At 36.3% G+C, this 22,907-nt stretch overlaps 1 protein-coding gene across 6 annotated transcripts in view; it reads left to right on the top strand.

Moving 5' to 3' along the window:
• LOC106982887 (sodium channel protein type 1 subunit alpha) overlaps positions 1–22,907 on the top strand; it is a 147,555-nt gene that overhangs the window by 101,831 nt on the left and 22,817 nt on the right. For all 6 annotated transcript variants that reach the window (XM_053215218.1, XM_053215221.1, XM_053215220.1 and 3 more), the window contains exons 18-20: positions 17,021–17,141; positions 19,824–19,978; positions 21,706–21,879. In XM_053215218.1, coding sequence (XP_053071193.1) covers positions 17,021–17,141; positions 19,824–19,978; positions 21,706–21,879 — 450 coding nt within the window. The remainder of the gene's footprint in view (positions 1–17,020; positions 17,142–19,823; positions 19,979–21,705; positions 21,880–22,907) is intronic.

The following is a 22,907-nucleotide window of genomic DNA, read 5'->3' as shown; positions in this document are numbered from 1 at the left end:
CACAATTTAGAAGATGTTCTTTTAGTGGAATTAAACTGATAGCAGATGCCTCAAAAGATGAAGTTTCTTTACTCTAAATTAGGAATGCAGTCTATACTGTATTAAAGTAACCTTATCATTTTGGTTCTTTCTGTTTTGGTCTTTGTTCTTTTGCCTACCTTCACTTACTCACCAGTTACCATGTGCCAGGGAGTGTACTAGTAATAGAGGATACAAACGAGCTGTAGTTTTGCATATGTGCATAGTAATTATAATATTATGTGGTAATTATCATATATACATATATGCAGATACATATATACATGTATACACACATACATATATAGTTGACCCTCGAACCACATGGTTTGAACTGCATGGGCCCATTTGCACACTGATTTTTTTTTTACAAATACAGTACAGTACTATAAGTGTATTTTCTCCTCCTTATGATTATCTAATAACATTTTCTTTTCTCTAGCCTTATTATAAGAATACAGTATATAATATGTATACAAAATATGTGTTAATCAACTGTTTATGTTATCAGTAAGGCTTCTGGTCACAGTAGGCTATTAATGGTTAAATTTTGGAGGAGCCAAAAGTTATATGCAGATTTTCAACTGCACAGGAGATCAGCCCCCTTAACCCCTGCATTGTTCAAGGGTCAACTGTATATATATTTGGATTTTAGAAAGATGACTTTCAACCTTTAAATATGAATTTCCATGTTGGGAAATACCTCATTGACTCAAAATGTTACTGGCCATGGTCTCTGTTACCTGTTCCATTTGAATATGTTAATGTTTCCCTTCCTTAATTTCAATAATGAGCCTTATCTACAGTGGATCATTATTGAAATTCTGTTAATGGCATGAGTTAAAATTACAAATGCCCATTGTTTATTACCATTTTCTAAGCACTTGTCTGTAGACATGTGAGGCCCACAATTATAAAGGTGTTGGTAATTGATTATGCTCTAGAGCCAGACACTGTGTTGTATAATTCCATTTTAGCCACATACCATGTGACCTTACCCGACTATCTAATCCTCAATTTTCTTATCTCAAAAATGAGGATAATATCACCTACTTCCTACTTTCTGTGGACTATTAAATGAGGCTATAAATGCGAAGCAGTTAGCATAATGCCTGACAAATTGTAAGTATTCAATAAACTGTCATTATTATTATTACCAGTAACATTCCCAACTGCTCCCAGTATTTTCTTGTAAGAAGTACTAGTAACATACTCCACTGTTAGTCCTTTTGTATTGTTTGCCTTCTGCCCTCAGTAATAAATTTCTTTACGTGTTTATCTGGGGAAAGTGATAGATTTTGTATTATCTGTTTAATTTTTAAATTTCTCATTAAATTCTTGATATGGTAGACTCCTTAAAAAATGTAAGAAACCTTTTTTCTAAAGAGCATTCCAGTCAGAAAAAGTAAATATACAGAAACCTAGAGACATGAACCAACAGGATGTGTTTGGAAACAATAATAGTTTAGTATTTCTGAAATATAAAATCACAGGAGATGAGGCTACTGACTGCCTCAATTTCCAGGAAACCGAAAACAGACTCCATATTAAGGGACATGTAAAATGGAGGCCTGTATTTGCTTTGCCTCCCCCTTAAGATGCACACTTATACACAACTGACCCCCACCCATTCCAGAACAAATCTATGGGCTATCTGTCTCTACTTGTCCCATGTTTGTTCCCAAATGCAGAAAAGGCATAGCATGGGTCACATTCATCATTCTGTAAATCCCAGCAGACCTCAACCCACAAAGTACATTCAAATAACCTAAAGAATTGTTTTTAAACCCTTATAATGTTTCGAGGCACCTGGGTGGCGCAGTCAGTTAACTGTCCAACTTCTGCTATGTCATGATCTCGCGATTCATGAGTTCGAGCCCTGCATCAGACTCTGTGCTGACAGCTTAGAGCCTGGATCCTGCTTCAGATTCTGTGTCTCCCTCTCTCTCTCTTCTCCTCCCCCACTTATACTCTGTCTCTCTCTCAAAAATAAATAAAACATTAAAAAAATTAAAACCTCATAATGTTTCTTGACTCATGCAGTAGTAAAAATAATGGATCAGCTAGAAATATGGGTTTCCACTGAAAACTAATAATAAAGGGTGGTGGCTTGGACAGATTTCAAAGAGCTTTAAAAACTGGGCAAAACTGCTGAGACTGTGCAAAAGACAATATAAGATGATATCTCTCCAATTAGAAAGTAAGATTCTTTGGTGATGGATTGTATTTTGTATAATTTTAGTCTTCTGAGGCACCGACTGCAATGTTGGGCACAAGTGTGTGCTCAAGAACTTTTTCAGTTTTGGTTGATTTGTTTAAATACTAGACTAAAAGTCTGCTGGCCTTACGTCTACTCTGGGCAAATCACTAACCCTATATTGTCCCATTTCCTAATTTGTAAAAGGAGGACAACTGTCCAATAGCACTTATAGGAATATTATGAGGATCTAAAAGCTATTCTAAAGTTAAAAGTGCTCAAAAACATAAGGGGCCAAGGCACAATTATACCATAATTCTGTCTCATAAATACTTTTTAAATGAATTGAGTTATTAAACTTCTACTTTTTGGAATAAAAACACGTATTCTAAGCTAGTTAGGGAAAAAGTACACTTGTTTTTGCAATGAGTGAGCCCCAGAATGAGTAAAAATGACATTTGGATCTTTGTGATTCATGTCACGTTAATAACAGATATCATATGTTGAGTGCTCACCGTGGGAAAACACTGTTTGTAGGGTTTTACAATGTGTTGTCTCCCCCAGTGCTTCATACCAGGAGATAGATATTATTAGTCTAATCTTACAGATAAGGAAATTGAATGCAAAGAGTTTAAGTAGCTTGCCAATGTCACACAAATAGTAAGGACTGATCCCAGGCTAGAATCCAGGCAGCTGGCAACACAGTCCATGTTCTTAACCATTACACTAAATCTCCTTAATAGTGCCTGAAAAAATAATTTCTTTGGCATTTCTTTAAAATGAATGTATTGTTTATTAAAGAACTAAGAATAAAAGTCCATTATAGAGTTGGTCCTAGCTACCAAACCTCTTCACTGGGCATAGGTTAATGGCACAGCCACAAGTGCCTGAGTCCTCTCCCTCAGTCCTGGAGGATCCTCTTTCTTCTGGAATGGCCTGCATGTTAGACCGATCTGCTGCTGCATCTCACACTGACCTGTGGAACTCTAATTCTAATTACAGAGCACTTATTCTGTTAGGCTATGGTTACTTCACGTTGTATTTTAGGAAGACATGCTTCTGAGTTTAAGGCTTAAAATCATTAGGAAGCACTTCTATGATTGCACCATTAGATTATGAAATCTTTGAGAATAGGAGAAACACTAACCAGGTCTTAGTCACCTTAAGGCCATAGCATATACAAAATGTTTATTAAATGAATGAGTAAATGGGTAATGAATATTTACTTCTAGACTTCCATTTGCCCTCTCATTTATAACATCTGTGTTAAAATAAAACTTATTTGCAGCTTTGCTGATATTCGTTCATTTAATACTTTTATCTTTACTGTACTTGGGTTAAAGAACATGTGACAATTTCCAACCTCAGCATATACTGCTCAGCAGATTAAATTTGTACTAACACAGAAAAGTCTACAGTGAACACCTTACGTGGCAACTGATCCTTTTTTAAATGTACCTGAGAGCAGGGATTAATCCGTTTCATTTACCAAAGTATAGCCCACATTTAGCATAGTGCCTAGCCTATAGAAGGTGCCCAGTAAATATATGTTAAATAAGGAAATAGGAAGTCTCTGGTTAATCTTGAATCAAAAGGGATAGGTACCAAGATTGTTACAAGTATCCAAATTCATGAACACCATGGTAACATAATGTTTCTCATAGAAAAGCATCACACAAAATATCTGGGGATATTAGGAATCTCTGCAAGATAGATGCGTATGCCCCCAACTTTTCTTTCTGTACAGTCTCTTCACAAATCCTCATGGTCTCTGATGTAGCAACTATTGCCTCCATCCTGTATTACAGTTTCTCCTTTAGAAGACCTTACCACAAACTTAGATAAATGGACAAGATTCCTGCTCTAAAATAAAATAAAATCATGTAAATTTTAAGTGTCCCTTTGATCTCACCTCTTAAGTTTTTTTTTCCTTAAACTCATTGCCAATCTTCTTGAAAAATAGATTATACTCACTGTTTTCCCATTTTCCACTGCTTAGTCACCTTCAAACATCCCCTTTCTGTTTTTTTCCCTAACTTTCTCTCTGTCAGAAACCATTGATGTTCTCTTAATTGCCAAGTTCAGTGACCCTATCTCACCTGTTTGTCTGCAGTATTTCCTAATTCTTTTTTTTTAATGTTTATTTATTTTTGAGAGAGAGACAGAGTGTGAGTGGGGGAGGAGCAGAGAGAGAGGGAGTCACAGAATCTGAAGCAGGCTCCAGGCTCTGAGCTGTCAGCACAGAGCCCGATGCGGGTCTCGAACTCACGAACCATGAGATCATGACCTGAGCTGAAGTCAGACGCTTACCGACTGAGCCACCCAGGTGCCCCAATATTTCCTAATTCTTTAAGCTCTGTCATTCCCTGGCTTCCAAAAAATCCATGCTACTTTCCTCCCAATCATATAAGCTCTCAAATTGCTTATGAGAAGTCTAGATTCATTCTCAACTTCTCTAATTTGAAACCCTCATCAAATTTACTGTCAAATCCTGTGGATTTTATCTTCTAAATCCATCTCCAATCATGACCTCCGGCTTCCTATCCTATTATTTCATCTGTATTACTAGAATTACCATCTGAAACACATTGCCATGGACGGGGAAAAGGCAGTCTTGAATATATCGTAGGCAATTGCACCATCTTGATGAGATTCATTTCTTCTGTCCAATTCCCCAGGACTCAGCCCAGTCCTAGTCACATCGTTGCATGAAGTTTATGTGTTTTGACTCTATAATTTCTTGCTAGAAATTATCTTCTTCTTCTTGCCACTCTCCGCAAAATCTAACAAAACAAAATGATCTTTGAATTGAGATTCATGACTTTGTCCATGTATCGACTCAATAAAGATATGTTGTTGCTTTGTTGCTCACTATATCAGGCAACTCTTAATTCTGGAAAACCCTCTCAATTCCCCCCAAATATAATTGCTAGCTGCATAACATGAAATGTGTGTATTATACTCTATTTCTCTGTTGCGTATCTGTCTGTCCTACTTACTAATCTTGTGAGCAGCTTGAGAATAACTGTGGTCGTATATATCTTTGTACTTCTAGTAACAAGCACAGAACCTGGCACAAATGAGGTGCTGCATCAGTGGTAATTGTCATTTTATAAGTTAATTATGCTTTTCATGAATACATACATTTTTATCAGTTATATATTCTGAAAATATACAGATAGAATAAATCAAGCAAGACTCTTCTTCCTAAGTCAAATTAAGGAAGCAGTTTGCTTTTGGATGCAGCTTCTCCTCTCCGGGGAGGTGGCAGGGAGGAGAGAAGGAGGAGAAAATAATACACTCAGAATCTCATATAATTATCTGACAGATGCTCAGGAAACACTTTGGAGAGTCCCATCTGGACATTGGTTGGGGATGTCCTTTCAGCTCTTGCCTATTTCCTTATCCTGAGCTATAGTTTCTCAGGGCCATGATCTTTATGAGATGGCAACTATTCCAGCCAGTGGATACGCAAACTCCCTCTTGCTTACATCGAAGTGTTTACCAGGTGGTGCCAACTCTATGTTTCTTTGTCTACTACACATCCCCACCAGCTCTGTACAATGTCAGACCTCCATCATCTCTCAGCTTTAACTGCTGCAACCCCCACGAATATTCCTCCTCACTCGTCTAGTATCCACATAATAAGTCATCTTTCTAGGAGGTAAACCTGGTCAAAGGTCTCCCCTCTTTCTAAACTTTCAGAAGCTGCCCCTTGCTTACAGTCTATACTACTTAACATGGCATATGAATCCCTGCAAAAAATGACTATTAGTGACCTTTCCAGCCTCACATAGTAGTACCCTCCTCCCCTCCCCATCCAAGTACACTGCTCTTTTGTTTCCTAAAACTCCCCATGCTCTATCAGGTTCTGATCCTTATGCCTGTTCTCTCTGTCTAGAATACTCTCTTACCCCCGCCTCTTCACCTGCCCCAACCCCATCCAACTCATCCTTCTGTTCCAAGTGTTATTTCCTTCTATTGTAACCTTCTTAGACTGAATTAGGTGGTGCTCTCAAGATCCTCTACACGAATCCAATTACCGTGTGTGACAGTTGTTTGCTTCTCTGTATCTTCCATCTGATTGAACCCATGAGGGCAGGTACTAGGACTATTATAGTCACTATTTCATTCTTCAGGCCCTAATCTTGTGCATAGACTAATATTTTTGGTAGTTGAAAAGGTCAAATGTTAGCAATTACAAATATTATAAACTATATAATACTATTATGAAAATTATTACCATTTATCAGGCAAGCACATGCCAAGCATTTTCCATGTGTTATCTTGTTCAGTCCTTATAGCAACCATGTGATGTAAGGACCATTTTACAAATTAGAAGCTAAAGCTTAATGAGGTGAAGATAATTGCCAAAAGTCCGTAAAACCAGTAACTGCGATTCAAACCCAAGCCTGCCTGGCTCAAAACAGGACTCTTAACCCTTTCATTATAGTTATACAGTTCCTCCCGCCAGTAGACACTTATTAAATATTTGTTAAATGTTATCATTCATCATTAAAAATTAATGTCAAAAGAACGCTAGAGACTCTATGCCCATTTCAGCAAAATGAATTTAACAATGGAAATTACTCATTTGATTTACAACTTTGACTTCTAACTTGGGAATTATAAATGCAATTTTGCAGACTTTTTGTTTGTTTGTTTCTAACTTATTTGTATTACAAAAATTTTATGTTGGTCCAATATATGATGAGATGTTCTATTTCTTTTGTTACTTTATGTCTAATCATCAATACAAAGTCCATGTTTGACATACTTTAAAGCAGAATTCGGAGTATGCTAGAGCTATATTCCTCGACCTTCCCCTCTACCTTGGTGAAAAATTTGACTAACACTGGATTTCACAATTGATAAGAACAAGTTAATAATTAGTAAATATGAAAAATGCACTGAAGACTGTCCTTCCAATATACAGCTGGATGAAGAAATCATCTGGGTTTTAGGGATGATGTGGGAATTAATGGACTAATATTTGACTTTTCCAGCTTCTCTGTGGAAATGCTAAATCTCAGGACATTGTATTTTTCTTTGATATTGTTGCTTTGTTGAGAGTCTTTAATAGAGGTCATTTAAATTTTTAATATGCACAGTGTACACAATGAAATATTAATACTAATATTTTTGACGTTGTAGAGCATCTCATTTCTGTATGATTTAAGATATATATGTATAGATATTTAAGTACATATAAGTATATATAACAACAGTAAAATGCCCATCTTTAAAACAGTACATACCTAGCTTAAAAATAAGTATTTTTTCAAAAATAAAAATATATGTATATATACATACACATATTTCATGTCCTTTGACCCGTAAATTCCAGATTTATATTTTAATAAATTTATCACTTATTATAAATTGAACTCATTTTAAACCCTATAAATGAGCTCCCTATAACAAACCAAGTCTAAAATAAGAGCATAAACATCCTAATATCAAGTCAGGGAACAAGAAAAAAAACATTTAATCATTTACTCTTAAAAAGTATTGTGGAGTATTTTATTTGCTGTGCTTTGTTTTGCTTCACCCTCAAGGTCAAAATCATTTGCTATAGTAGAGAACATTTTTAAAAAGCAAGAAATGTTGCATAAATCCATTGAGGAGGGAAAATGCTCTTACCATCAGTGTTATAGTTATTAAGTGGTTATTGAATGCCCTGGTGTAAAAAACAAAGTGGATGCTTCAGATACGATATGGCCCCTGCATTCTCTCGGCTCACTTTATGAAGTCAGCCTGCCAAAAATACATGAACATTACAGGTCAAGGCAGAATTTAGCTTGAGAATCATGTGTGAAAATATACATATTTTCAAATAAATTAGCTCATTGAGAAATCAGTTAAATCAAAGGTTGATTAATGGCTTAATAAGCACGAAAATAGATTTTTTAAATCGTCTGTTAATCTCAAAAACTGTAAGAACCTAATGCTTTATTATTTTAATGGTGAATTTCAAAACAAAATTAAATTTGAATTTAAAAACAAAAAAAGGAAAAATCAGTTGCACTCATTTTTGCTGTTGTCCAATTTTTTTAGTATTTTATTAGAGATGGATTCTTGCCATCATCTAAAAATCATTTCCTTCTATTTTTGAGTAATTGTGTTATTACTCCAATGAAATAAAGAACTCAAAGCCAACAACTGATTTCAACAATGAAAAATACAAGAATATATTGATAAAGATACATAAAAATGGTTGTGAGAGTTTTAATACCATTCTCTTAGCCTGTGATAAAACAAAGAAAAATTAAATAAGGACACTGATTATTTGAATAATATAAGTAATAAAAGTAAATATATCTTGAATGTATACATTATCTCAAAATTTACTTATACAGGGTTTTCATATTTTCTTTCTTTGGAGACTTCTTATTTTCAAGTGCTCGTGTATATATTTATATTAATTAACAATATACTAGATAGCAAAGTAAACCTCAATAAATTCACAATAGAAGATATCATATAGAGTTATCATCTAATCACAATACAGTTAAACTACAAATTAATAGTAAAATGATAGAAAAATTCCAACAATTTGAAAATTAAGAAATTCCCTCCTAAACAAATATTGAGTTAAGGAGCAAATAAAATACATAAAAAGCTGTTTGGAGAATAAGAACATTCTCCATCAGAATCTATGGGATAGGACCAAATAGTCATTGGATGTCTTAATGATGACAAGACTGATCAAGAAACAATGAAAGAACATGACCAAAAACTTAGTTTGAGAAATTAGAATTTAAGCAAAATGAAGGGGATATAAGTAGAGAAATTAATTAATTATCAGTGTAGCAGATGATATTAGTATAGCAGTGGTCCTTAGAAAAGAAAACTAATAAAACACACAGAGTTTGGCATGGTTGGCAAGATCCTAAGATGACCCCGAAGACTCTTGCCCTTGGGTAATCCCCAGCCTATGAGTGCAGTTGAAATCTGATTATGAAGAGGTACCACTCCTGTGATTATGTTATGTTTATAGCCAAAGGGAGATTATCCTGGGTGTACCTGACCTAATCAGATGAACCCTTTAAGAGCAGTTTTCTCCCACTGGTCATGTAAGAGTAATTGAGGGAGAGAGAGATGCTCTGGGGAGAGAGAGATGCTCTGGGTGGCTTGGAAGAAAGACTGCCTATGGGGGCCTATGTGGCAAGGAAGTGTGGTGGCCTCCACTTACAGAATGGTTCAAGGCCATGAGCTAGCAGGACAGCAGGGACTTCAGCCTTAAAACCGCAAGGATATGAACTCTGCCTATAGCCCATAAGTTTGGTAGATCTTGAACCTCAGATGAGAACTGTATTCCCAGTCAACACCTTAGCTTATCCCATTGAGACCCTGAGCACAGAATCCGGCTATGTGGGACCAGACTTCTGACCTAGAGAAACTGTGAGATAATAAATTGGTATTGTTTGAAGCTGCTAAATTTGTGGAAATTTGTTACACAGTAGTAGAAAACTAATACAAACGGGAAAAATTACATGTTAAGGAAACTCAAATGATTTTCTGTTTATAAAGTGCAGTTGCAATCTGGTAAGAACACAAACACTCTGGTAGAAAAACAGGCAAAAGACAAGGATGATTGACAGAAGAAAAAAACATAACTGAAATGAACCTCAAGAATCTTTAACCTTCATTTTAATAAACTAATATTAAAGTAACCATAAAATACTTTGTACTTTTCGCTTTGGCCAATAAAAAGGGGGACAAAGTAGCAAAGGAAAAGAAACAAAAACAGGCAAATAATGCAATAATTCACTATGCTGATGAAAGGGTTCTAGGAGACAGAAACTTAACTCAAATCTGAGAATATAGTATCTCCCAATAAATGTTTAGTGATTACATGAATATTGCACATAGGACTAGTACAGAAGCTAACTTAAAAGCCCAGTTACATGTGAATGGTTTCTCTGTTTCCAAGGTGGGAGTAGCATTTATTTTTGCTTCTCCCATCCTCGCCCAGAGATGATCATGGGATTTTTCTAGACACAGACCCAGCACCTATGACTCATCTATGCACAAAGCAGCCATACCCACCCTGAGCACTTACTGCGTATCTCTCCCTGAGTCCAGGTTTCTCCCTGCATTGCCTTCTTATCATTTTCAGTATCACATCTCTCTTGTATCATTTCAAATCCTAAAAGACTACAGAGTGGTAGAACACTACAGCAAGAACTTTAGAGATCATTCCTTCATTTTACGTGTAAGAGACTGGCCCAGGGAATTATTTGGGCAAAACCATACAGAAAGTGAGAGGTTGAACCCCCATTATTAGGGGCTTTCTTCCCACTACTATGGTCTGATCCAGGAGAGGGGTGTAAAGATGAGGTTGTTGGTGACCCACAGGTGACTAACCTAAAAAACTAGGTTAGCTTTTTTTTTTTTTTAGAGCCAACCACATCTTTATTAGTCTCTGCAGCAGGGCCACTGGAGCCCCTACCTACAAGGGAATTTTAGCAGACACCAAAGAAATGAGGGGGAGTCTTTATAGATTTTAGTCAGAAGGTGATTTGTCTTAAAGCATCACACCAGCTTCTGCTGGCAGGTGGATTGAAGAAAGGCTCAACTGAAGGCCATAGACTGTTTTAAAAGTTCTTGGAATGATCAGCTGAGAAATGGTGAGAATTACAGATGTGACCTGGCTGTGTAAAATAGTTTACAACATCTACCGACTTCATATGTGAATAACCTTGCAACATGATAACAATTCATGCATATTTTCTGCATGCATGCAAATAAAACAATGTACATAATGGGTACAGTGATGTGTGATAATGAAATATACACAGAGGCAGCACGTCCAATTAAAAAGAACTTTTTAAAGTTTATTTATTTTTGAGAGAAAGAGAGAGAGTGAGCATGAGAGGGGCAGAGAGAGAGGGAGAGAGAGAATCCCAAGCAGGCACCATGATCAGCACAGAGCCCAACACGGGGCTCGATCTCACGACCCTGAGATCATGACCTGAGCCCAAACCAAGAGTCAAACGCTTAACCATTGTGTCACCCAGACGCCCCTAAAAAGAACTTTTAAGTTAGGAGTTTTGAACCCTAACTTAACGATAGATTAACTGTGTGTGTTTGCCAGGTCAATTATACCAGTTGTACCATCTAGGTCCAGTTTTCTAATCTGAATGTAAAGTTCTCTAGGGTCATTTTCCATTTTGATTCTTATAAGCTTCTAGTAAAAAAAAAATACAAAAACACAAAAACTTCAGAATAATTTATAAAATTTATTGTATTGGAAGTGTATGTTTTCCACATAGTGCAGCTTTCATGTTCTGCTGCCCACATAAGCATGGTTGTTGGTACTTAGCATAAGGAAGTTAAAACAGTTTACTTTTTTTCTTGAGAGAAAAAGAGAGGGAAAGGAGCATGTTTCTAACATAGTTCAGGGTAACATAATCAGGAGAGTGGTGGCCCATCACCTTCACGATATTCTGTTGGCTAGAAGGAAGTCACAGGCCCTGCCCACATGCAAGGGTGGGGAGTATTGGAGGGCATGACAACAGTGGCCAGAATTCTAACACAAACTCAGAATTCTACTACCACGGACTGCCAGGGAAGTATTTTTTCAGACATAAAGAAGAGATATTGTTGCATATTGCTTGTCATATTGCCAATCCTTTTTCAGGTCTTTAGACTAAAACCTCTGAAAGAGCTTTCATTTTCTCAAACCACAAAAATACTCTCTCTCCAACTGATATAACCTCCCAGTTAGGGGTGGTGTTAGTGACAAATTCTAAAAATGTTTTATTTTTGTTTTTATATCTCTGTGCATTAGTTTGCATACAAGTTGTTTTTATCTAGGATTCTTAGATCTCGGGAATTTTTTCCACCTATCACCTTGTTTCCATGGAAAACCATGTTACTAAATTCCATATAATCTTCCCTAATATTCACCCACACTTTTTTTCTTCCATTTTAGTATCTTCTTATTAAATTTGGGCATTCATATTCCCAGGTTTTGATTCAACTCTAGTTTTTTAATACTTTTTAACAATTGTGGGCTTTTTTTTAATGTTTATTGATTTATTTATTTTGAGAGACAGAGCACCTAGGTGTGCCCATGTGCAGCAGGGGAGGGACAGAGAGAAGGGGAGAGAGAGGATCCCAAGCAGGCTCTGCACTGTCATCACCGAGCCTGACTCAGGGCTCCATCTCATGAACTGTGAGATCATGACCTGACCCCAAACCAAGAGTCAGAAACTTAACCGACTGAGCCACCCAGGCACCCCAACAATTGTGTTTTTTAAACAAATTCTTTCATGTATCATGAATGTGTAAAGCACACGATAATGGAACTGCTCTGCCTGGAACTTGCCTGGTTGGCCTTTATCTTCCTCCTAAGGTTGACGTCTCCGTCTCCTCAGAACATAGGTTGGAAGCCTCTCTTCCGTAAGAATGACAGACACTCACCTTTTATTGCAAGATGAATGTTATACATTTACATGATTATTGGTTGAGAATTTAACTGTACAATTCATCATCTGCAAAAACACCGTTTCTCTAAATTCTGAAGTACGTCACTGACCAAGTAGAACTAAAAGCATTACATACTTAAGTTTCATCTTGGTGCCCTTCTGTCTTGTCTTTGTTAATTAACCGTCTTATGTTTGAATGAAAGGTCTTGGTGCCTTTATTTATTAATGTTTTTATGTATTCTAATCTATTTTTTATTTAATACATTTATTGTCTAATTCATTAATTTTTAAATTTATTTATTAATGTTCTTTATTTAGCTCATCAGTCAAAATCCTCGTTGCCTCCCATGTAACACTTCAGCTCAGTTTTTTCTGTATCTGTTTCATTTTGTTTGTTTTTCTTTCTTCTTTCACATTTAAATACTCCTTGATTTACATCATACGTAAACTTCTAAAAAAAAGCACTGACATTTCTCTCTGGTTAGCATCGTTTATCTCTAGTAGATTATCTAGCCTGCACCCACCTGTCTGTGGTTTGATCTTGCTAACATTCACTTGTCAGTTTATCCGATTTTATTTTGACTTGAAAGTTGGGGCAAATTTCCCTGACTAGTAAGGGAATCGGGGACTATCCTCCCATGATACGGCTTACCAGGCTTCCTTTGCAAAATGCTGATTATGTAAGTTATTTAAGCCAAATACGAATACAATTTTTTAAGTCTAATTTGTTGGGCGCCTGCATGGCTCAGTCGGTTAAGCTTCTGACTGTGTTTCAGCTCAGGTCATGATCTCATGGTTTCATGAGTTCAAGCCCCGTGTTGGGCTCTGTGCTGACAGTGCAGAGACTGCTTGATATTCTCTCTGCCTCTCTCTCTCTCTCTCTCTCTCTCTCTCCCCCTCCCCCGCTCATGCTGTCTCTGTCTCTCTCAAAATAAATAAAACTTAAAAAAAAAAATTTTAATAATAAATAAATAAATAAATATATAAAATCTAATTTGCAATCCTGTCCCACTCCTGAAAGGTACAGGAATTCCTTCTAGATCTCAAACATTAAACTGCTTCATCTTGAAAACTGATAGACACTTGCATGAAAATGTTACCTTAGGCCTCTTGTTCTAGCCTGTGCTATCATTGGCAGTTGTGCAGCATCACTTTGGCATGGGCCACACTTACAATTTATCATCTAGGATTTCCAGTTTAGGTTTTTTCAAAAAGGACAGAGATTTTAAGAACCTTGTGAAGCAACCTGAATTTAGCGTCCTTCCAGAAATGCATATCCCCAGTACCCCCTCCTTTTTTAAAAAACAATTATTCACACCTAATTTTACAAGTTTTGTTTTCCATTTGTATGTATATGGTTGGGGGAGATTTGCCTTTATTAAACTTATGCAATGAATTCAACTTAGTATTTATGGATGCAACAACAACTAACTTTCTTTCACTCGTTTTATAAAATTATTTAAGAGTAAATTACACAATTACGCTAATCTAAAGTGGTACAAATTGACTTGAAAACAAACATAACTTATTTTTTGTTAATGTTTATTTATTTATTTTGAGAGAGAGAAAGACAGAAAGAGAGAGAGCATGTCAGGGAGGGGCAGAGAGAGAGGGAGAGAGAGAATCCCAAACAGGCTGCACACAGAGTCTGACAAGGGACTTGATCTCACCACCACAATATCAAGACCTGAGCTAATATCAAGAGTTAGATGCTCAACTGACTGAGCCACCACGTGCCCCCAAACATAACTTATTCTTGATAAGTAAACAACTCTCCTGATGAAAGCAGAAATGCACAGGTGTGATACAATAGAACCAGCTGAGCAATTTCAGCACACCAAGCATATCAGTCATTGTGTTTTACAGAGAATGCCAACTGTTGTTAATGTAGTAAGTCAATTAGAATAAAGGGAGGTTAGATTTAAAAAAAAAAGTAGTATGGGCCCAAAGTGTTGTGCAAACAAAGTGGTAAAGGGGGTTTAGATGAGAGTAATTATTATTCTTCCACAATGATGGGCAAAAATAACCACTATAAGCTACAGCCAGAAAACATTAAGAAGTTCACCTTGACTAAAATTAAGCACAGCTACCGTGAAGGATAGATTTGGAAAATTTGGTTGGAGTGCTAAGTTGGAGACAAAAAGCTTCATCTGGCAATAAAATATGAAACAGAGGTATTCATTCACCAAATATTTATTGGGCACCTAGCATAGAGCAGGCTTCATGGTCCACAAAGTTCTAGAATTACGTGAGGCTAGCATGAGGGTGATAATTATTATGGATAGCTTTCCAAAGAGGTGACAAGGATGAACAGAAAGCTCATAAGAATTTGGAAGATGAGAATGAGAGAAGGGTTATTTCAAAAGTGAAATTTAACAAATTTGACTATAGATTACTGTCAATTTTGGAAAAGAGTAAGAATAAATGAGAGTTGGAGTCCGTTTGTTCAAAGAATGATACTACAAAAACCAGAATCAGAAACTTGGTTAAAGGAGTAAGTTTAGGGGGTGCCTGGGTGGTTCACTTGGTTGGGCATCAGACTCTTGATCTCAGCTCAGGTCTTGATCTTAGAGTTGTGGGCGCAAGCCCTGCATTGGGCTCTGTGCTGGGTGTGAAGTCTACTTATAAATATAAATAAATAAATAAATAAATAAGTAAGTAAGTCATGACTTTGAGAGCATGTTGATTTTGAGTAACATTAGGCACACTTCTACTTTCTTAACAGTAGTTCAGGCAGACTGTAGAATATACTTACATTGCTTGACAAGTGTTTGGAAACTAATTTGTAAGCATCTATAAAATCGTTGTCTATACCTAGTAACTGGTACCATATACAAAGTTAAGTTGTCAAACAATAGATTATTTTATTTTATTTTTTTAAGTTTATTTATTTTTGACAGAGAGAGAGAGAGAGTGCGAGCGTGAGCTAGGGAGGGGCAGAGAAAGAGGGAGACAGAATCCAAGCAGGCTCCAGTCTCTGAGCTGTCAGCACAGAGCCTGTCGCGAGGCTCAAACTCGCGCTATGAGATCATGACCTGGGCTGAAGTCAGATGCTTAACCGACTGAGCCACCCAGGGGCCCCAACAATAGCTTATTTTAAAGAATATTCTTAAGAATAAAGTTTGATGTATTGGCAATAGCACTCTCATCTGTAGAAAATCTGAACTAGTTAGACCTTTAGAAACTGTGCTAAAAAAAAAAAGTAGCAATTTATTTTATCATCATCCAGGCAAGTCACCTCAAAGGAGGCTATTTAGGGAGCCATTGGGCATTTGATAAAATTAATTTCATGTTATGTAGGTTCACATCTTTTAATCTTAACACTCACAATTGCTCGTTGTAAATCTGAAATCTAGGTAACTAACAATGGTATTTAGTAATGGATATGAAGTTTGATATGGAGCCAGATATCTGGCATCATATGTGAAGAACTGTGATTGTTAAAAGGTATATTTGTCCAAAATTCTTAAAGACTTTGCAAGTATTCCTTTAAAAAATTTCCCTGTGAGTTAAAGTAATACTATATAGCAAAGAGATTTATTATTGCTTGCACATAAGTTATTATTATGGCATTTGCCCTAGGAAAAGGATGTAATTAGTTTGGCAGATTTACTGTAAACAAAGAATCAAATAGAACTCATGTCTACAGCTACCAAAAAGCTTCCATGAAGATACTGAATACTTACATTACATAAAATTCCATTATATTTGTATTATATAAAATTCCATTAGTTTGTGGTGTTAACAGGTGTCTTCATTTTGTTTTAGTGTTTCACTTCAAGAGTGAATTGTAGATTCTCTTCACCTGTTAGACTAATCTTGCTATTTTGTTCTATGGATTATTTTCAGTTTTAAATTGATGGAAAAATTGTCAGAGTGTCAATACACTGTTTCGGAAACAGTGTGGTCACACAAATGACAGAGCATGGGCTTTGGGCTCAGGAATAATTCTCCTTAAATCTTGGCTTCCTCATTTACTAGTTATGTAACATTAGACAAGTTATTTCACCTGGGCCTCAGTTCCCTTATGTGTAAAATGAGATCAGTTATACTAACTTTCCTTACCCCTCACCCTCCCTCTGGGGCTTCTCTAATTCTTAGGAGAGTGGTTTGCTTAATACATGTTTCTGACGGTCATTTGTAACTTCACAATATAATAATTTGATTTCATGCTTACATGTGAATTATGGAAAAGAGAATACCATAACATTTCCTTGATTCCTTTTCTTAGTCAATCCGTCTTTTGCTCTAAACTTAAAATCTCTTCAGTTCAAGGAGAATCCAGCATCAGTTCATAGCACTAATCTTTTCTTCCTAGGCTATTACTAAAATTAAAGTGATTTACTTTTTCTGTCTATCTCATGCACAGAAACTTAATGAAAGCAGTAGCTCCTCTGAAGGCAGCACTGTAGACATTGGCGCACCTGCAGAAGAACAGCCTGTAGTGGAACCTGAGGAAACCCTTGAACCTGAAGCCTGTTTCACTGAAGGTAAAGAAAATGACCCTCATGTTAATCTTCCATTTATAGAATGTGGGGTGTTTTTTTTAGCTGTGATCACCCAAGATGGATCATTCATAATATAATAGAACCTTAGTAGATCTATTTGAATTACCACTAATAGGCTAACAGTTTTCAAATCTATTGTTATTTTTGGTTATCTCTGCTCACTATGTGTAAAAGAGCATGACAATAGAGAAAAATATTTTATTTATTTATTTTTTTTTTAGTGATTGCAGTTGACAAATTTTATTGCTACCTTTTTTTTTTAATATATGAAATTTATTGTCAAATTGGTTTCCATACAACACCCAGTGCTCATCCCAAAAGGTGCGCTCCTCAATACCCATCACCCACCCTCTCCTCCCTCCCACCCCCCATCAACCCTCAGTTTGTTCTCAGTTTTTAACAGTCTCTCATGCTTTGGCTCTCTCCCACTCTAGCCTCTTTTTTTGTTTGTTTGTTTGTTTTCCTTCCCCTCCCCCATGGGTTCCTGTCAAGTTTCTCAGGATCCACATAAGAGTGAAACCATATGGTATGTGTCTTAGAGAAAAATATTTTAATGTGATAAAAACAAATGACTGATTTATATTTTTAAAAGTAAAATGGTGATTTCACAATAAGTGGGCATCTTTTTTATTTTTATTTCTAGAGAGAGGGGCATAGAGGGAGAGGGAGAGAGAGAATCTTAAGCAGGCTCCACACCCAGTGGGGAGCCTGTCGTGGGGCTTGATCCCATGACTGTGAGATCATGACCTGAGCCAAAATCAAGAGTGAGACGCTCAACCGACTAAGCCACCCAGGTGCCCCACAATAAGTTGGCACCTTAAATACTAGTCAAAATTCTCGTACACAGAATTTGCCTTAAAATAGCTTTCTGGGGGTGCCTGGATGGCTCAGTTGGTTACGCTCCTGACTTTGGCTCAGGCCATGACCTCAGGATTCCTGAGTTCCAGCCCCGCATCTGGCTCTGTGCTGATAGCTCAGTGCCTAGAGCCCACTTCAGATTCTTCAGTGTCTCCCTCTCTCTCTGCCCCTCCCTCACTCTCACACTTTGTCTCTCTGTCTCTTTCTCAGAAATAAAAACATTAAAAAAAATTTTTTTAAATAGCTTTCTGACAAAGTTCCATGAGCTGCAAATGCTAAACTGTATTTTTTAACAAAATCACCATTTTCCAATGCTCATTGGATGAAGCAGGAAATAAGCAGTACCCCATACCTGATACCTGAACAGTTAAGCTGGTTGAGCCTGGTACAATATGGACAATAGGCTTAAGAGCTTTGTCTTCCCCATGACTAGTATTTCCCATGGTCTGATTTTCTTGGGAATTTGAGTTTTAAAGATATGAATATAGTGCTCACTTCGGCAGCACATATACTAAAGATATGAATATATTTGCATATTCTCTATATAGTGATCTCTTCCTCATAGGCCTGATATACATTGTTTCCTTGTATTTCCTATATAAATTCCACATGTCACCCAAAGTCCTTCTCAAAACTACCTTCATCTGACCATGGTGTAAAAGAGATTATTATTCCTCTGAACAGCTATAATAAATATATGCATTTAATTCACCTGATGATTGTTCATATATTATCTTGTGAGAGCTTTCCTCTTTCTGTTTTGAACTGTTATATGTATCTTTACTGTCTTTTCTCCTCCCTGCCTTTCTTCCTCCCCTATCTCCCTCTTCTTCCAGCATACTTGACTTTTTCTTTTTAATTTTTTGTTTTTTTGTCTTGAGGTAGGGTTCCTGTGTTTATATCTTTTCTTGAAAACAAGAATGTAAGGTTCTTGGTGGCAAGGTCCATGTTCTGTATCTTTTGTTTCTTTTTATCTTTTTTTTAAAAAAAGTGACTTTTTCTTTCATGATGCTTACAAAGGCATTCGCAGATATCTGTTGATTTAATTCTTATTTTTGAGTGAGTAACGCAGTATAAAGAAGGAAATGACAAATCAAAGCAGAACCAAGCAACCGCATTTTAGTGGACTAAATTAAGTTGAAAATTATGTGAGTTCTTTTAGGAGCACCACAAGAAAACTAAACAGTAACAAACATTGTCGGGAGAGATCTACATTACTATTCCATAACCTCCTTAAAAAGGAAGTTTTCTGGGGTGCCTGGGTGGCTCTGTTGATTAAGCATCAGGCTCTTGACTTCGGCTCAGGTCATGATCTCTCAGTTCATGGGTTAGAGCCCCATGTCACTCTGAGCTGACAGCACAGAGCCTGCTTGGGATTTTCTCTTTCCCTCTCTCTCTGCCCCTTCCCAGCTTGCATGCTCTGACTCTCTCTCAAAATAAATAAACTTTAAAAAAATATAAATAGAATAAATAAAAACGAAGTTTTCTGTTTATTATTAATTTCTACTTTGAAGTCCTTTACTAGAGTGACTACATTTGTGCTTTACAAAGTTCTCTCTTGGACAATGAGTAGAAGCAGAAAAAGCAGGTATTATTAGCCAGGGCACCATTTAAAGAGGCTGAATAATTTTCACAATGTCAAAGAGCACAGCTAACGAATGTGCTCTTATTACTCCAGGCTTAGAGAATTATCCTAACAAGGTGGAGATGGTAACTGTAGTGAAAAGAGGAATCAGGGACATGCCAAAGAATATTATTGGAGCAGAAGTTACTTTAGCGACTCCTGTTTGAATATTATGCTTGCAGGCTGCGTACAAAGATTCAAATGTTGTCAAATCAGTGTGGAGGAAGGCAGAGGAAAACAATGGTGGAACCTGAGAAGAACGTGTTTCCGAATAGTGGAGCATAACTGGTTTGAGACCTTCATTGTTTTCATGATTCTCCTTAGCAGTGGTGCTCTGGTGAGTGAACATTAAGCAAAAGTGGTACAATATTAAGTTTAAAATAATCTCATACTGATGACTTACTAATCTTTCTATTACACTGTTTTACTATCCAATGCATTTTTTCCGAAACCCTCATTCTACATCCAATTTCATTTTCATGGCGTCAGCCATCACCTGTTTGGCAAACCTTAAACTGTTATCTCTACTTATGACTTCTTCCTTAAATACACATACATCTCTATATCCATCCAACCATCCATTCACTCACCCACTCATACCCACACACCCCCTCTCTTCTACCTGTCTTCAACACATTTTTAATTACCCCCACATCATATCTTCCAGATTTTAGACTTAATGTTTCAACTATTTATTTCTGGATTTATTTTTCTATGTATATGTATAATTTCTGATAAGCTATTTATTAATTTTTTCTTATTCTTAAGTAGCCTAGAAAATTTGTCCCTCCAGCTTATTCATTATAACCAAGGAATATAAATGTTCAATTACTCATATTTTAATAAGAAAGTAAACATGACAACTTCAGTGTAGTTAAAGGAAGCCCTGTGATGGTATAACTTCTAAATTCTTACGAACCTTGTTTCTGAATGGTATTCTTATTATTTCTTTATGGACAGTCATTAAGTCCTTAGGGACTACTTCTCTGTCCCTTTTAAATTGTGTCCACTGTTCTTACACTACTCAAGAAACAATGAATGTTGGTAACAAAAAATATTGGGCAGCATGCCTAAGATTTGTTTCTCTGTATACGAAGATGTTTTTTATATCGAATTAATTTATATTGGTATGAAAATCACTTACAAAAATATAAAGCATAACATATAGATAACATTTTAGAAAACACTGACGCAAATAGAATACTTAAGCCATAAGATGACTGATAAGATAGATGATAGATAGATAGATAGAGAGAAGATGGATAAAATGAGCTTGCCTGATTGAAATACAATTACTTAAGTTTCTTTAGCTTATGTTTATAATTAGAACATAAGCCTATATTCTCCCGCATATTCTCTGATGACATAAACTTATTTTGCATGTCACTTTAGACAAGAAATAGTCTTTTGCCCCTGAAATGAATGTGAGACTCAGGTGTAAAGTATAAAGAGTTCATATTAGAAGGACACATATTGCAACATAAATGGGAAATATTTTCATCTTGTTATCATGGTCATGCTACATCTCTGCTAAGAAACATAAACTATCAACAAAATGTAGGGGAGGGCGACAAATGAGCCCAACTACGTAGTAAAATTGGGCTATGTGATGATTGATTACAGTTTCTGCTTTATGAAAAATATAAGCCTTCACTTTTTATTTCTTCAACCTTTTAATGGCAAAAAAATCAACTGGAGGAAGCATAAGAAATGAAACAAAAGAAATATGTAACTTCAAGTTGGGGTGGCACCATCCCCATCCCCAGGATATAACATCAGATATTTCCTGAACAAGTCAAATTAATTCATGAGAATTATGCTTTTACCTCTTTCTTCTGGCTATAATATTGATGGAGAGTATAACTTTCCCCTGATTCATTAAAAGATCTTTGAGAGGGAAAAAAAAAAAAAAAACAGCAATAGCTACTATTCCTCTGCCCTCCTAGTCCAACAGAATGTCATATGTATACATATAAAATCAGGGAAAATATATTTCTGATCAGAAAAATAGCTCATAGAGTATACTAGTTTTAGAAAGCTAAAATATATCACTTTTCTTTATAGGCATTTGAAGACATATATATTGATCAGCGAAAGACAATTAAGACGATGTTGGAATATGCTGACAAGGTTTTCACTTATATTTTCATTCTGGAAATGCTTCTAAAATGGGTGGCATATGGCTATCAAACATATTTCACGAATGCCTGGTGTTGGCTGGACTTCTTAATTGTTGATGTAGGTATCCTCCACATCTTTGTCTCACTTCCATGGTAGTTTGTCTAATCCGTACACTGATTCTAAAACAGTCGATCTCTGACCACTGTGCTGAGTTGACAGCATATGCTACTTAATAGGCAGTAAACTAATTCACCGAATCATAGTGTTGTAGTTTTTAGAAGAAATAGGCTAGTTTGTATTGGTTCAGCCTTGGGGGGGGAGGGGCGGGGGGGGCGGGGGTGGTAAGGAATTATGGTGGCTTTTGGGTATGTTGTTTAAATTCCTTATATTGTGAGTCAGATAGACTTGCATTTGAGTTCCAGCCCCATCGCTGATGGGTTGTGTGCCACTGAGTAAATTACTTGGCTCCTGACTCTAAAATGGTGATATTGGTACATACAGTAATAAAGGCACTCAATAAACACTGATGATGGTGAGAGCTACCGTCACTTTTTAAAAAATTCTCTTTGATCTACGCAAAGTTTTTAAAGGGTAGATTGTATAGATGATACTCTGTTAGAGGCAGTAAAGTGTACAGACTGTAGGGAAAAGCTCTACTTCATGCAGCAACAGGAGTTTCTGTGGGATATAGACTCAACTTGCAACAGGCCTGTAATGTACCAAACAGCCCTTCACAGAATTTACATGCCCAATCATTAATAATACTTCATCTACCCTAAAACAGGTGGCTGCCTCTGGAGATTTATTAAGCAAAATGTTTCATGCTATCAGTTTGACATAATTTCAGCTTTAGAAAAGTGTGTCCGAAATATCGCGGACTTTGTAGGCAACAGTTTTATCCCCAAAAGATAATAAATGACAATAATAGATAATAGATAATAAAAGATAATAGATGACATAGTCCAGCAGGACTATGCAGGTTTGCTGTGGAAAGTATTTCTAGAGCTAAAAGTCACTCATAGGTTATATCTCTTTACTTCTGAACAAAGGCAAAGCCAGAGCTATTTAAAAAGCTTAATAATGTTACTGTGAAATGAATAAATTAAGAAAAACCTCAAAAGAATAATTGCTTCATCATTACAAAA

The sequence above is a fragment of the Acinonyx jubatus genome, chromosome C1 (genome assembly GCF_027475565.1).
Source record: "Acinonyx jubatus isolate Ajub_Pintada_27869175 chromosome C1, VMU_Ajub_asm_v1.0, whole genome shotgun sequence".
Taxonomy (NCBI): Eukaryota; Metazoa; Chordata; class Mammalia; order Carnivora; family Felidae; genus Acinonyx; species Acinonyx jubatus.
This window is presented reverse-complemented; position numbering and strand designations above follow the sequence as displayed.